Source organism: Atta colombica, unplaced genomic scaffold (assembly GCF_001594045.1).
Source record: "Atta colombica isolate Treedump-2 unplaced genomic scaffold, Acol1.0 scaffold92, whole genome shotgun sequence".
NCBI lineage: Eukaryota > Metazoa > Arthropoda > Insecta > Hymenoptera > Formicidae > Atta > Atta colombica.
Genome location: NW_017259586.1, coordinates 1818456 through 1833173, shown reverse-complemented (window position 1 = coordinate 1833173; position 14718 = coordinate 1818456). Strand labels below are relative to the sequence as shown.

Sequence of the window (14718 nt, the reverse complement as noted above, 5' to 3'; positions counted from 1 at the left end):
TTATATTATTACAAAATAATAATTAAAATATTTAGCAGTTAGGTTTATCGCTAAAATTGACAAATTATATAACAACAGATATTGTTAATTTATATTATTTTTATTATTATTAAATAATAATAAAAATGTTCTTGTTCTTATTAGATTTGTAAATTCCTAATATATTGATTTTTAAATTTATTTTTTAATTTAGTTTTGGAAAGTTATTTCCTTTTGTATAAAAATGTCACGGTTTCGAGTTTATTGGCGCATACCTACTTGGACATCATACAGATTTCATTCATCTATCAAGAAGATATATGAAATGGCTATTTCAAATTGAAGTATATCACGCAAAGATGTAATTCTTGATTTTTACGTGATAGGTCATAATACTTCGAAAAGTCACGATCGTTATCGTATATTCTCGTTTGTACCGAAATATGACGATAGTGTCCAATCGTAAACACAAACGTGAGTTTAGTTTCATTCATGAATATAAAATGAGCTAGTTTACGGTGGCAAGCAGAAAACGATAAGTATTATTACTAATGTAATTGCTGCTCGTAAAGCTTTTATAACATGTGCTATCAAACTTATACACATTTTTCAATTGTAAAGATACAATGCGAGGAATGTGCAACTCAATTATCATACAGTTCGTTGTTACGTGGTAACCTTCTAATAATTTTAAGTAATGTTGACAATAAAGAAATTGTTATGGAATTTTTTGCAATATAATGTGCATATATATTCGATATAGATAAATTTATATCTTATAATAGCGATTTGATCTTTCCGTTTCCCATTCAATCCAACTTATTCAATGGTAGAATTTATATGGTGCGTTTATATTATAAATTAAAATATTCTACACACAAACGATAAAATATTCTTTGAAATTTTGAATTGAATATTATTTTTATTAAAAATTTAATTTTTTCTAGAATTTATATTTTTATATCTATTATATCTATTAGAATATAAATTCTAGAAAAATGCATTAAAACTGAAATTTTTAGAACGAGGATAATATTTAAATTATAGAACGTATTGTTATACTCATCTGTCATTACCAGAAAGTATTATATGTGCTTGCCGCTGTCGCTCCCGTAGTTTTGCATATTGCTGCTTTAGCGTACTAATATCTAAAGCAAGGCGTTCTCGATCGCTACTAGGTGCCATCGCTTGTAACGCTCCTATTGTTGAAGGTAAACGATCTGAAACGATCATTTTTTTTAACGAACAGTAGATATTAGTATTTTTACGAATAGTAAATATTATTATTAACAAATAGTTAATATGATATTTTGAACTTTCATGCTTCTTTCGCAAAAAAAATTTTGCCATAATTAAAAATAATAATTGTATTTAATATACATAATGATATTTACAAAGCATCAAAAGTTTGATTTGTTGTCTTTGAAAATACAAATATGTCAAATATTCATTCGTCAAATTAATTAAAAAATCCATTTTAAATCGGTCGTAAAAAATAATATATTATAAAATAGGGTAACCAAATTTTATATAATAATATGTTTAGACAGCCTGCATATCTAGAATCAGGATACACAGACCTTTAAACATCTTATTCTATTTTACGTTATTTTATAATAATATTACATTATAATTATACAAGTTGATATATTGATATTCGAAATTGAGTTTGATTTGTAAGGCAACATTATGCCATTTACATTTTTATATAAAACATTAGCTAAACATTAGATAAAATCAGTCGTTCGAATGTTTTATCTTGTTTTATCATGTTTTTTTTTGAACATTATTGAGATATTCATAAAATTCATTAAAAAAAAAGGATAATTACCTTTTTTTATACGTTGAGCCATACTGAACATAGCAGCCGCTACAGCTAATCTCTCATCCTCTTCTGTCTCGCTGTCATCATCATCACTCAACTTGCGCGCCCACGGGGTGATGTTATATCGATGCTTCTCTCTTAAGCTCGTCACACCATGTAAGGATCCCATGCTAACAATGTTCTGTCAAAACAATTCGCAAATAAATTATTTGTGATACTGGACATGTGTAATATTTGTAATAGATTACATAAGCATAAAAGCAGAAAGACTTATCATGCAGAATCTTTTAGCTGAATCATTTAGCTTATATTTTCATTACGCTCTGTATAAGTGATTGTACCTTAATGAGATTGTTTGTATCAGTGAATTCTAGCATTTCTCTCGTAAGAACTCCCATTATACTATAAAATTCGTCCGCTGATGTTACGGTCATTATGCGACTATAAACAATTAGATATTTTATTTGTTATATGTAATAGTCAAAGAAATAATAAACTCATAGTTTCATTACGTAAAAAAAATGTTAGTAAATTTAATTTAATTTAAAACTTACTCTGAAAGGCCTTCCCAGATAGCGAGTGCCGTTCTAAGGAGTACTTCATCACCTTCGAGAAATATCAGATCCCAGACACGAAGCACTGCTTCCTGCGGTAAACAGTGGCAGAAAAGTGTAAGGAACCATTGCATGGTGAACACATTCGTAAGCGGCGGTTCGTAGCTACTTCCTGAAAAACGATATTATAATATTATTTATCATAATAATCTACAATCAAGAAAAGTGAGAGTAAATGAAAGTAAATTAAGTTCAATTGTTTAGAATTATCGTTACTATGATGAATAAAAAAGTATCATTCATTAATTTCAGTTTAAAGAATTCTTTGTACGTATAAATGTTTTACTTAAATTATATTTTTATAAAACAGAATCGATACCTTTGAACAAATCTTGAGAGCTTGAAAATATTTATATTTACAAATAAAAGAATTAAATGTTTATTTCAATACCACATGCAAACATTACATAAATTTTTTAAGAGGATAAAATTATTTGAAATGTCGATACTAGGTACTCGTTCAGCAAAACTGTATATATACGTCTCAATTTCCAGCTGTGCCATCGTAATATCCCATCGCCAAGCGCGTCTCTGTATTTCTTACACTTATTCCTTCAAGTTTTTATTTCATTAATCCTACTTACCCGTTGCTTTATCCTTCGCATCGCTCTGGAGCGCCTCGAGGTGTTTGGACAATTTCGGCAACCTCGAACGCAAAAGGTCCCGAAATACCGCCATATCCACAGAGAGGCCTCGCAAATTATCGGCGAAATAGCCCTCTGGTAGAACACCTTCTATTAAATATATCATCACCTTTACAGCCGAGGATTCCGCGCGGTCCATTACTTGCAAAACGAGAGCGGCCAGAACATTTAAACCCTGACAGTAGCCTACGGACTTGTTCCAGCGAGCGAAACCGAGTAATACTCGACGAAGCACCGCTTGATTGTCCCGACCAGCAGCACCGCAAAACAGGCTGCAGCCTGTTCTGTGCAGATCCTGCGAATTGTAACGATTTTTATGTTGTTGAATTAATTACAAATTGCTACAGTAACTTTCGAACCTTGTCGAATTTGCAACGTAATTATGCAGGCCAGCGTAATTCCAGCTAACTTAATTTTTCATAATTTATCTTAGCTCATTAATACGTTCCATGCCGCAAGAATCACCGGAGCACGCTGGATTTTTCGATCGGACAAAATTTGATTTTAAAAAAGAACGATTTCATTTTATCACTCTTTGAAAAAGAAACGTAGTTATAAAATATTTTTTTATGCTGTAAGTGGATAATTATGATATGTAATATGATAATTGTGATACATAATTATGATATATATATATATAATATAATATTGATATATTAGATCTTCGTTTTATGATTTTTCTAATTTTTTTAATTATTGAAGTACATGTTATTTAATAAATATTTAACAAGTATATATGTAACAATCAATTAACAAATATAGCAAACAAAAATTCGAGGATCACTAGTGACCTTTGCGATGTGGAATCAAGTCATAAATTGGCCCAGCATGGAACATATTAAATTTTCATAATACATGTAACGCATGAAGATAATTAATACATCAAATTATCATTTAATAACAATAAACGAGTGAACAAGGATTAAAAAGCGGTTAATGTCAATTTCTGTTGGAAAATTTTCATTAAAACGTAATCTACGTAGGCGAACATTAATTACAAAAGTAACCGGTGATTGTTAGTTATTTGTCGTTATAAGTTGTGATAAACGATCTGAGCATAATTGAGCGTAATTAATAATTAGAGTTAGGTCTATAAATTTGTATGAAGTTGATATAACTTGACGCGATCAAATAGATCACGTATTAGATTGCAGTTTATTTTTAGAAGGGCTACTTGTTCTAATTATGCATCGTGCTCGCCTTAACTATATTACGTAATAACGTTTAGCTTTCTTCCTATCTTTAGTTTCCTTAGTTTATTCCTTTTAATCAGTTGAAACATTTATGAACTACAGAGTTATGTTTATAGCTTGATGTTTTCGTGTCAAGAATTTTAAAGTATATATCGAAATAAGTATACTGCCATCTCTCTAAATGCTCGTTTCGGAGCTGTGCATCCAGAGATGTTCTCATTGAATTTACTGGGTCGCTTTATTTCGGAGATAGCTCGACAAACTTACATGTGTATGTCGCATGTCAGACGTTATCATCAAGGTATACAAGAAATCACATTGTTTACTGGAGTATTCTAGGGTATTTGAATAACTTTGGATATTCTTTGAATTCTCTTATTAACAGATATATTGAAAATAAAAAGATAAAAATAAAACATAAAAACACTATTTAATAATGCAATAATTAATGTTAACGTTTGTTCAAACTCTACGAAAATATTTTCTATACTGTAACACAAAGAAAAAAAACGTAATAGTTGCTATTATTGTGCCTTTTTATCTACGTATTACAATATATATTATAAAATAGCAGCAATACAGATGGCAACTATATAAGTTTTATATGTAGAATTAATGTATACAATAATTGAATAAACCATTTTATAGTTATTGCAATTATAAAATTATTTATTTAACTACATACATTAATTCAACATGTAGTGTAAAACTTATCATTTATATACTTATTATCATTGTTGTCTCTGATTGCAGATGCAATCATTTACGTTGAGTTAAGCGGCAAATAGCGCTAAACAATTAGACACTTACCTTCACGATTTGTATGCCGAGTTCTTCGTCATCAGGATTACTCCACTCGTTGAAACAGATTTTCTCAGCCTGCTTCCAATCTACGCCGCGTTGATCCAGATGACGTTCCGCCAACGTTAGCCACAACTGCAAGAAGAATATCAATTCGTTTCTTGTATACTTCAGTTATGAATCCTTTGAATTTTTTATATCTTCCATGCTGTGCACTTTCATGAATAATTCATTATCCAAAAGCAAATCATGAGGCACTCACTCTTTTTCGAAATTCTGGTGGTATCCCTCCTTGTAATTTGGCAACCATTTTCATCGCGTCTAGCCATTGTATAAAACCACTTTCTCCCGGTTGCGGAGTCAAACTGAACCTCATTTTTGTATCTTCGACTGAAATTTAGAGAAAAATTCATAAAACATTTCATTATAAAATAATTTACTTTCAGAAAAAAAAAACAAACACACTTAGCTAATAAGATAGCACTTCATAAACTGCAATTCTCTTACAGTTTATGAAATTTTTAGTTAAGTATGTCAGTATGTCACTTATGATATACATACATAAATCACAGAGAAAACATTATATTGATTTATAACGAGTATACGATTTATAAAAAGTAAATATTTATTTAAATCAAACCAATAATCAAGAAAGCTTGATTGACATAAATGCGTGAATACTCTAGTGTTTGATTTGAAATGATAATTTGTATATTTTTTACTCGAAGTTGCGATAACTGTCCTGTTCGATTCGATACAAGTGACTGAGAAAGTCGCGAAGTAAAACTCGATCGCCTTTAACATTTAATAGAAGGGTGGTTGCATGATCGTTTCTATGACAACGTCCACTGAAGAATTGCTAGTTTGAGTAGAAATAATTCTACAAAAATTCTTAGGGTAGTAAATGACACGCATCCACGCGTTTATATCGCATGTTAACCTGCTCATATTAATGAAGCGTACATTGAAAACATTTAATTTCCATATAAATGAATCGGTGCAATAGCAATATTGTCTTGTCATCTCACAGTGTCATCTCACAGTGTCTACGAATGAACGAATGTAAATTGATGATGGAATTCTATTAATGGCTGAATAAACTACGCTAGTCGCACGCGGTGATGTGTGAAATCGATATTATTCCTGCTTTTATAACAATCTGTATTTTGTCTTGTAATGTTGTTGCACGTGTCGAACATGTTTAGAACTCTCACACATATATTACATTTTATATTGTTTATTGTTTTGCTGTTTTTTTTTTCTGAAATTTGGACGAAGTAACAAACAAAATGTTGTACGCTACTGGAATAAAATAAACTAGCGCTTTTCTACATTAAATTAATTTAAAAATTGCTCTTAATATTTATGCGACAAGTCTTATTTAATGTAATGCCACTTGCAATTCATAAGTCTGAACTGAATTATATATTAATTATACATAAGGACATTAGAGTCAATACTATATACAGCTACAACGAATAATACACAATTCTTATCAAATTAGCCACAAATTAAACGTGCCATGCATTAAATTTTATAGATATTCTGGTATTGACAAACGTACAGTACATAACTTTAAATGTAAATTGTATCTTGTGTGAAAATTGCAATAAATGCAATTACTCGCTACTAATTCAATTCGATATGCTTTATAAATTATTAGAATTAACAGATATTTATCCCATTCTATTATATCTTACAATACAAAATCTTAATTTTATAAAAATTTCGGGAAAAGTAATATCTATGATTAAACAATTGAGGAGCAGAAATTCAAAATTAGCGTTTTATCTAAAATTTCATTTTTTAATTAGAGGTGGTGTTCAGTGTTGAAAAACTCATATTATAAGCTACTCTGAGGTGTTCAGAGAGCATTTTTTCATCATTAATTTAAGTGCTGAAAAAACATAGACATTTCAAAGTGCATTATGTTTTTTAACTAGAGACAAACAAAATGCATTTGTTTAACATTTTTAGCAATTATTTAGCAATTTTATTTAACATTTCACTATTTCCTATTGATTGGCATTAATATTTTATGGCATATTATTTTCTGTAAAGTGCGTAATTTTCTTGTTTGTCTAGTTTTTTTTTTTCTGAAAATTACAAATTTGGGACAAAACGTATTTTAAAAATTTGCTCTTCAATTATTGATGAAGATATAAATTTTAACTTTACAAGTTTATATTATGTTTATATTAATGACAAGAATTTATGCGAAACGTGATGTTACTATCTTTTCATGTTTTATAAAATCCCCCTCCCTCCCTCCAGAAAGAAATTATTTTTCGTTAGATTTCCGTAAAGGCAACATGGAATAAGAATATAAGCTCATTTAATCATTTAATTACTTTACATTTTATTTTATACTTTGAAATAAAAAGGTTTAACTATGTCGTCTTCAGTGACTGTAAACAAAGCATGTCGGAAATGTATGTAATACTCTTATGTAATACTCTTGCATTAAGTTAACGTTGCAATACTTAGATGCATCGTCTATGCTCCTCTGCAGCAGTATTTAACAGAATTTAATTTACGAGCATCTAGCTCACACATAGTCTATGTGTACGTGTGGTTTTGCAAGGCTGATTATGTTGTGCGCGTGCAGCATGACAGGACATTAGCATGCGAGATAGATTTACAGAAACTGCCGTTTCACCTTCCAGCTCTTCGTATCTTGGGGCAGAGCCGGTAGCACCGGACGCGAGGTTTTTGAGGGAATTGAAAAATCCGTTCATCCTCCAATTAGAAGCGCCACTCTCTCTTCTTCATCATTTCGCTTTCATCTCTCACGTCTTTTATTATGTCGCGCGTACGCTGCTCTCAACCGTTCTCGTGATTCATGATCGGCTGTTTCTTGGTTTATTCTCGCGGGATTCTTTTTATTCGTACTGGATCGCAATGTTCCTCTCGAATACACGATGTTTTTACTGTGACTCTGAAAAGTCGGTCGATCCGTTAACTTAGAATGCTAAGTTCTGAACTCATCTGTGCAAAACTATCATGATCGTATTTTAAAAATTATCATTATCAGTATCATAAAAAATTCAAATTTTATTGATATTAACGTGATTTCATAATACATATCTCTTATGTCATAGAAAACGATTTGATATAAATATGATTTTGTAATAATGCGAAAACACTATACACACATACATCATACATCATTATATCAAACATAATACATCATTATATCATGACAGATCTATTAATAAGTAATCTTAACTTTGTTGTTACAATCAAAGTAAATTATGGTTACTTCTTTTCTCACCCATGTAATATCATATAATATTAATGAAGCGTAAGTATGTGTTCTTTGACTTTTATCAAGTAACATTTGATTCACTAGAAATTCAACAAAACATTATTCTTCGTTCTTTCCGTGCCATATGTATAGCTATACCACCTGTTACAAGCATCAAAATGTAGATACTCATGCAATACATGTATAATATATACATACGTAAATATCTATAGACTGTAAGATTGCTTTTTAAAATGTCATCCTTTGAGGGTGTATCGAGTACATATTCATTAATTACATTGCATTAAGATATAATTTAATACATTTTAATTGACGTTGATGTAATGCAAAAAATTCCATTCTAGCTTGTCCACAGTAAAATGTAGATAACCATTGATAAGAATGGCCAAGCTGATAACAAAATTGATTTTTACTTCAGCGGCTGATGAAACCGATAAAATGCTCGAGCAGTTAATCCGCGACTGGTTACAATAAAATTAAGAAGATACACGCAGCACTTATCGTTTCTCCATTTAATTTGTATTTATCCCTTTCATGCAATTATTCTTTTCAAATCAAGCATCAGATTGATAGGTGCATTTTTGATATTCTCGGATAACATGAGACTAGAATTAATTAAAAAATAACAAGAATTTGCGAGATGAATATTGAATTAAGAAACATTAAATTTTTTTATTATATTCGCAATTTTATTTTCGACAAGAACAATCTGCTTGTGCTTGCAATATACGTGTAAGTGGAAGAACGAGATTCATAGATTACTTAAATCAGTCACAAAATTATCGTGACCGCATAAATTTTATTCATTGCGGTTTCTGCTTCGTTTTAAATATGGTTTCAAAATAATGGATATTATAATTGCTGGATAAATCCAGCAATTAGAATAAAAAAGTGCTAAAGCCGAATATAAGTGCAATTTGAATTATGATGTTACTAATTATTCTTTATGATTCTAAAAAGCTATTATTAATCGAAGACAATCCGAGCGACGAACTCTGAGAAATTTTTAATCTCATCTGCATAATTTGCCTCCGAAAGTATGAAAAGATGCACTTGATTGACTATGACTTTCTATAATTTCTATCTCCTATTTTTCAATAAAATATTAAGGATTCCATGAATCTTATGAATGATTTATATCAGTCAAAATATAATCCAATATTTTCGTAAAAATATGTAAAACAAATTGGAACTTGAAGAAAAATCGATATACTTTTAAATAAAATAAATCGGCATACTAATTTCAATTAGGTAACACACATATACACTTCATTGCAGTCTGCAATTTGCAGGAAAAAAATGATTTACAAATATTAAAGAATAAATCAAGGTATTAAATTGTGTTTCTTATATTTTTTACATTTTATTAAAGATATTTCAAACATATTTTAAACATTTTAGTATTATAAATCCGAACACGTAGTGTTTTATTTATTGAAAAAGTTTAAAACTAAATCATTTAAGTTAAAAACTTAAAAAACAGAGACAAGAATAACACATTTTAATATCTTAAAATTGAACACTTTTTTATGAGTGAACGTAGAAAGAAGTTATACTTTCCGGAATAAAATTTAATTCCAATCTATTTAAAATATGTTACGTTTGCTCTCTTTAGCTCTTTTATTACTCTTCATTTCGTAATTATTTTCTTTTCCTTTGTTTTTTCAAAGCTTCAATATAGGTTGTTTTAGAAATCACGCTAACAATTCCGTTGTTTATATGAAAGAAATGAAGCCAATATACGACGCATATTTTTTTCCATTAAACGCACGCGTTCGCGAAGCAACTGAGATTTAAACGTGCACTCCACCGCCATTCACAGTATACCAATTACAATTTGGATCATCAATAATAGCCGAAACTCATACTTACTCGCGAGGGATGATATTAAACAAACGCAGTACTTTGACACTTCGACGGAATGAGATTAGCGTGTCATCGGATCGTACCATCTTTATGTCGAGACTCGACAGCGCGCTGTCGGGCAATCGTTATCGTCGTCGTTGATTATGCAGCGCGACACATCAATGCACATCGGTATATTGTGAAGCACGGATGCACCACAAGCGAACGACCTCGATATGCATGTCCGTCATGCGACACGATTTTGACGAAACCATTCAGAAACGCGATCGCGCACTTCTTGTAAGTGAAGAAGATCGTCGACACTCTGCTCTTGATTGTCCGGAAATTCCGCGACATCGGCGTCACGACGATGACGCTTCGACAGCTGTCCGAAGCACCTGGAGGAGTGTCTTCATACGACGAGTACGCCGAGTCAGCTGAATGATAATGGATAGGGTAACTTGTGCGCGCGCAAAACCCCGCAATGTAACGATGGCGAGGGGGTTGCCACGAGGGACGACTACCTCCTCGTGGAATCCTGCAGTAGGCACTATCGTCGTTCTTCCACGAGTCGTCGTTTCCAACCCCGTAGTGGCCGTAGTGATTCTACGTGCTGCCACTCCCGTTACAACGCATGCGCTTAGTAGTTTCTCACTTTGCATTGTTTCACCCTTGTATATTTAATCGTTTTAGAAAGAATATGCTCGAAATTGCCGCTCTACAATTGAATTTGAGTGAATTTTTCATATCCTAAAAATTTTTCAAAAAAATCTTTTTCTAAATTTATATAATTGTGAATTATGAGATTATAAAGGGATCTTTTGATATTGTAGAATTACTATTTCAATACTTTTTTTCTACATTCATGTAAGATTGCATAATCATCTCACGCACGAATATTATTATAATATATAAAAATTAGGCAAGGCTTTGGATTAATTAAACATTAAATATTAAAATATTGAATTTGATTAAATCGAATTACCTTTCAAGTGTAAAAGCGTTTGCAAAATACTTTTATAATATCTAAATGTTGTACTCTCTCAATCTTTTAGAATGAATTGTCACTTTACAAAGTTACTCTAAAAAAAAATCTCTCTTGAAGATTAAAAATTGAGCCACTCTTTTTTCAAAACTGGTTTAATTTTTATTCTTTAGAATGAGATTCCAAAGAATTTAGAGACTATATTTTTATCTAATATTTTTACTAATATTTTTATTAGGAAAATATACTTCTTGTAAATGATTTATTTTTTTGTAGTATTATCGATAATTGATAATTATAATAATAACAAATGAGAAAGATTCATATGTATATTTTGAATGCCTGCGACTCTTCAAACTCAGTTGAAGAATCTCACTTTAAGTAAAAAAATTAAGTTTTGACTTCTTAAGGACAGTAATCGGCATACGATATGGAGGGTTATGGGCTGTTAAATTTTTATCACGCTGAATAGTTCATTCGTGAAAGGATTAACGGCTACAAGTCTCGATTAAGTGGAGCAGCGTGACGCGACTTTATCTAATGTATAATTCTGTACGAAGACAGATTATGTTATGTCAAGTGAACATGAAGATTAAATTCTTAATGACTCATGTTAATTATTATAGAAACATTATTAATGTCTTTTGTTATATCAAGCAACGCCAAGTGCATAAAAATGAGCCGCTTGATCGCTTGACGTGTGAACATCATTGCATATATGTTCATGCCGTTGCCAAATTCGCGCCGCTATCACTAGTCACTTATATAATAGTCATTTATATAATAAAAGTATTTTTAGACTTTTGATTGCGATTTTATTTCTGAGTAATTTTAATCTAAAATTTGTCAAAACTCGAAATAAAGCTAATAGCTGGACACGAACACATACACAATCGTATCGGTATAATGTTATCGGTATCTTTTTTGCGGATTGTGACCAATCCAAATAAAATGGGTGCAACCGACACGGAGATCTGGAGCTCAAGTCCCGAAAAGGGACTCATTTCATATTTCCAAATTTTTTTCAGTACATATATGTAAAGTTTTGTCCATTAAGCTACCTTTTATTTCACTCAATTAATATTGTATTAAAATTAATAATATAAGTGAACATTAATGTACATACATATGTATTAATGTACATGTGATAAACAGAAATAGAATGAGAAAGGAAGAGGGGGGAAGAGAGAGAGGGGGGGGAGAGAGGGAGAGAGAGAGAGAGAGAGAGAGAGAGAGAGAGAGAGAGAGAGACGACGGGCACTAAATTTTTTCTTCACTATAATCTAGTTGACATTTTAGTCACTTTCAATCTATTTTATGTGTCTTACGTTATGAAATACTTGACTGATTGAATTTATTTCGTATCTGTTTTTTATTAAAAAGAATATAATATTCAACATTTTTTTTATGCACGTATATTTTTTTTTTTTTTTTAAATTGTTTACATATATGCAAAATTGCATATTTTTGCAAGAGATTATTTTTCAAAATGTAATGTAATACTGCGTGTAGCAATTGAAATCATTAAAGCCATTATAAATAAATTAAGGAACATAAACTCAATATATCAATATTTATTACTATAAAATTGATGAAGGAATATATCGAACATATAATTAATTTTAAAAATAATTTGTACAGTTTCTATGAATTTATATTATTTGTATTTCTGCATTTAGAATTTTCGGAAGAATAAAATTATTTACGAGTTAGAAATTAAATATAACGGTCAAAGTTAGATCTTTATGTTTAATGCTTAAATAATTCAATGTAAATTATATGTATTCTATATATGCATGTACATGTATATATCATATTTGTAGTCATTCAAACTGCGCGCCGAATTGATTTTCTGGACTTATAAACGCAATTAAACTATTGTAATAATATCACAAATTAAATTAAATTGACAAGCAAGTTTTAATAATATAATCGATGCTAAATCAAGCATTATATTAGAAAAATATTAATGAATTGTAAATTAAATTTAGTAAAAAATAAATTATTTCTAACATTATTAGAAATAAGATATAAATTTATGTGAGCACATTTACAAATTCAGGATTGACATTATCATTGATTTTACTGCTTTGTAGGTCACTTGAAATAGTTAACACCATTACAAGAAATCGAAGTTCTAGTAGATATATGTATATCTGCTGAATTGCTTAATTATAGTAAAAAATTTAAGCACATTTATCTAACATAGTGTAAATAAACAACCAAAAATATTTGAACTGAATGTTGATATAAATATGATATATCTTTTATTAATAAATTCCTTCACATTGCAAATACGATGTTTATACTTTGGATTATAATAAATAATATTTTATATTTGTTATCTGTAGCATGGTGTCTTGTTTCGTGTCTAATAATTATTGTGATGTGCGTCTCTCCTGAATCGAAAATATATTGACGAAATAGCATGTTCACTGATTTATTGTAATTTAATCAAGTACGACACGTATGGAATGCCAAGTTTTTGTTTATTAGTAAAACAATTGTGTTCAGTGAGTATAGTTCTACACATGAAACTGTAATTCTTCATTATAATGGAATAATAGATTTGTAGGGAATATTATCTAAGTTTCGTATACAGTACAATATATTTGACGAAATGAGAGAGTAAGGTATTATATATTATATAAGTAAAAGATTACAATTAAAAAAGATTACACAGTTTTAACATTATTTTTAATACTACCGTATTTTATTTAATGTAAAAATTTCTTTTTAAAAAATTGTAATATGAGATAATATTCTCTTTATTAGATTTTTATTATACCACATTAGCTTTTCTTAATTTTTCAAAATTTAATATATATTTACATTTACTAATATCGAGCATAAACAACATTTATTATTTGAATAGCCATGATCAATTGCTCATTCGCAAGCAATTTACCGTTAAAAACGTTGCATTATGGAATAATGCGCGATTCAAGCGATTCATAATAACCGTTTCGATCATCAGGAAGTTTTCGCATAATTCGTTACATGTTTATTCTGTATGAAGACGGTCGTTGAGCTTTTAATGTTGCTGGGTTAATGGCACGGAAAGTTCACAGGCAACACTCGCGTGCTGGCTCGAAATATCGAATTCAACTTATCTAGTGTAAAAATGATAGGTCATTCAAAAATACGTGAGATCAATAAATCGTAAGCGACGTAGCGGCAGAACGATTTGAGGAAACTGTAGCAAAGGTATTTGTTGAGAGCGATCTGTCAAATACGAATTCGTGAGATGTAATCTTAAAGCGCACCTCAAAATTTTCTCTTTTCTTCCAGAGTCTCCAAGAGTCTATAGAAAAAGGGAAATTCAAGAAAAGATATATCTTTTTATGATCCATCAAATTTAAGAAAATTTGTCATCGATGAGATGAAATTTAATCGACAAAATGCAATTCTGTAACCCACTCGAAAAAAAGTTAGTGTATTTCTACACTGAAAGAAATCTAAATCTTGTACTAAATCTTAATAATTATTTGTATTAACTGAATATTTACTAAATAGTATTAATTAAATATTAACTAAATGTAAACATATATTGATTTAGTATAG

The 14718-nt window shown here is 30.0% G+C and overlaps 1 protein-coding gene across 1 annotated transcript in view; it reads right to left on the bottom strand.

Moving 5' to 3' along the window:
• The window catches only part of LOC108693580, a 26254-nt gene that overhangs the window by 5770 nt on the left and 5766 nt on the right, over positions 1-14718 (bottom strand). Inside the window, exons 4-10 of the mRNA XM_018202602.1 lie at positions 5319-5446; positions 5066-5191; positions 3003-3357; positions 2359-2530; positions 2146-2245; positions 1811-1985; positions 1056-1199 (exon numbers count right to left, since the gene is read on the bottom strand). Of these exons, the coding sequence (XP_018058091.1) occupies positions 1056-1199; positions 1811-1985; positions 2146-2245; positions 2359-2530; positions 3003-3357; positions 5066-5191; positions 5319-5446 (1200 nt within the window). The remainder of the gene's footprint in view (positions 1-1055; positions 1200-1810; positions 1986-2145; positions 2246-2358; positions 2531-3002; positions 3358-5065; positions 5192-5318; positions 5447-14718) is intronic.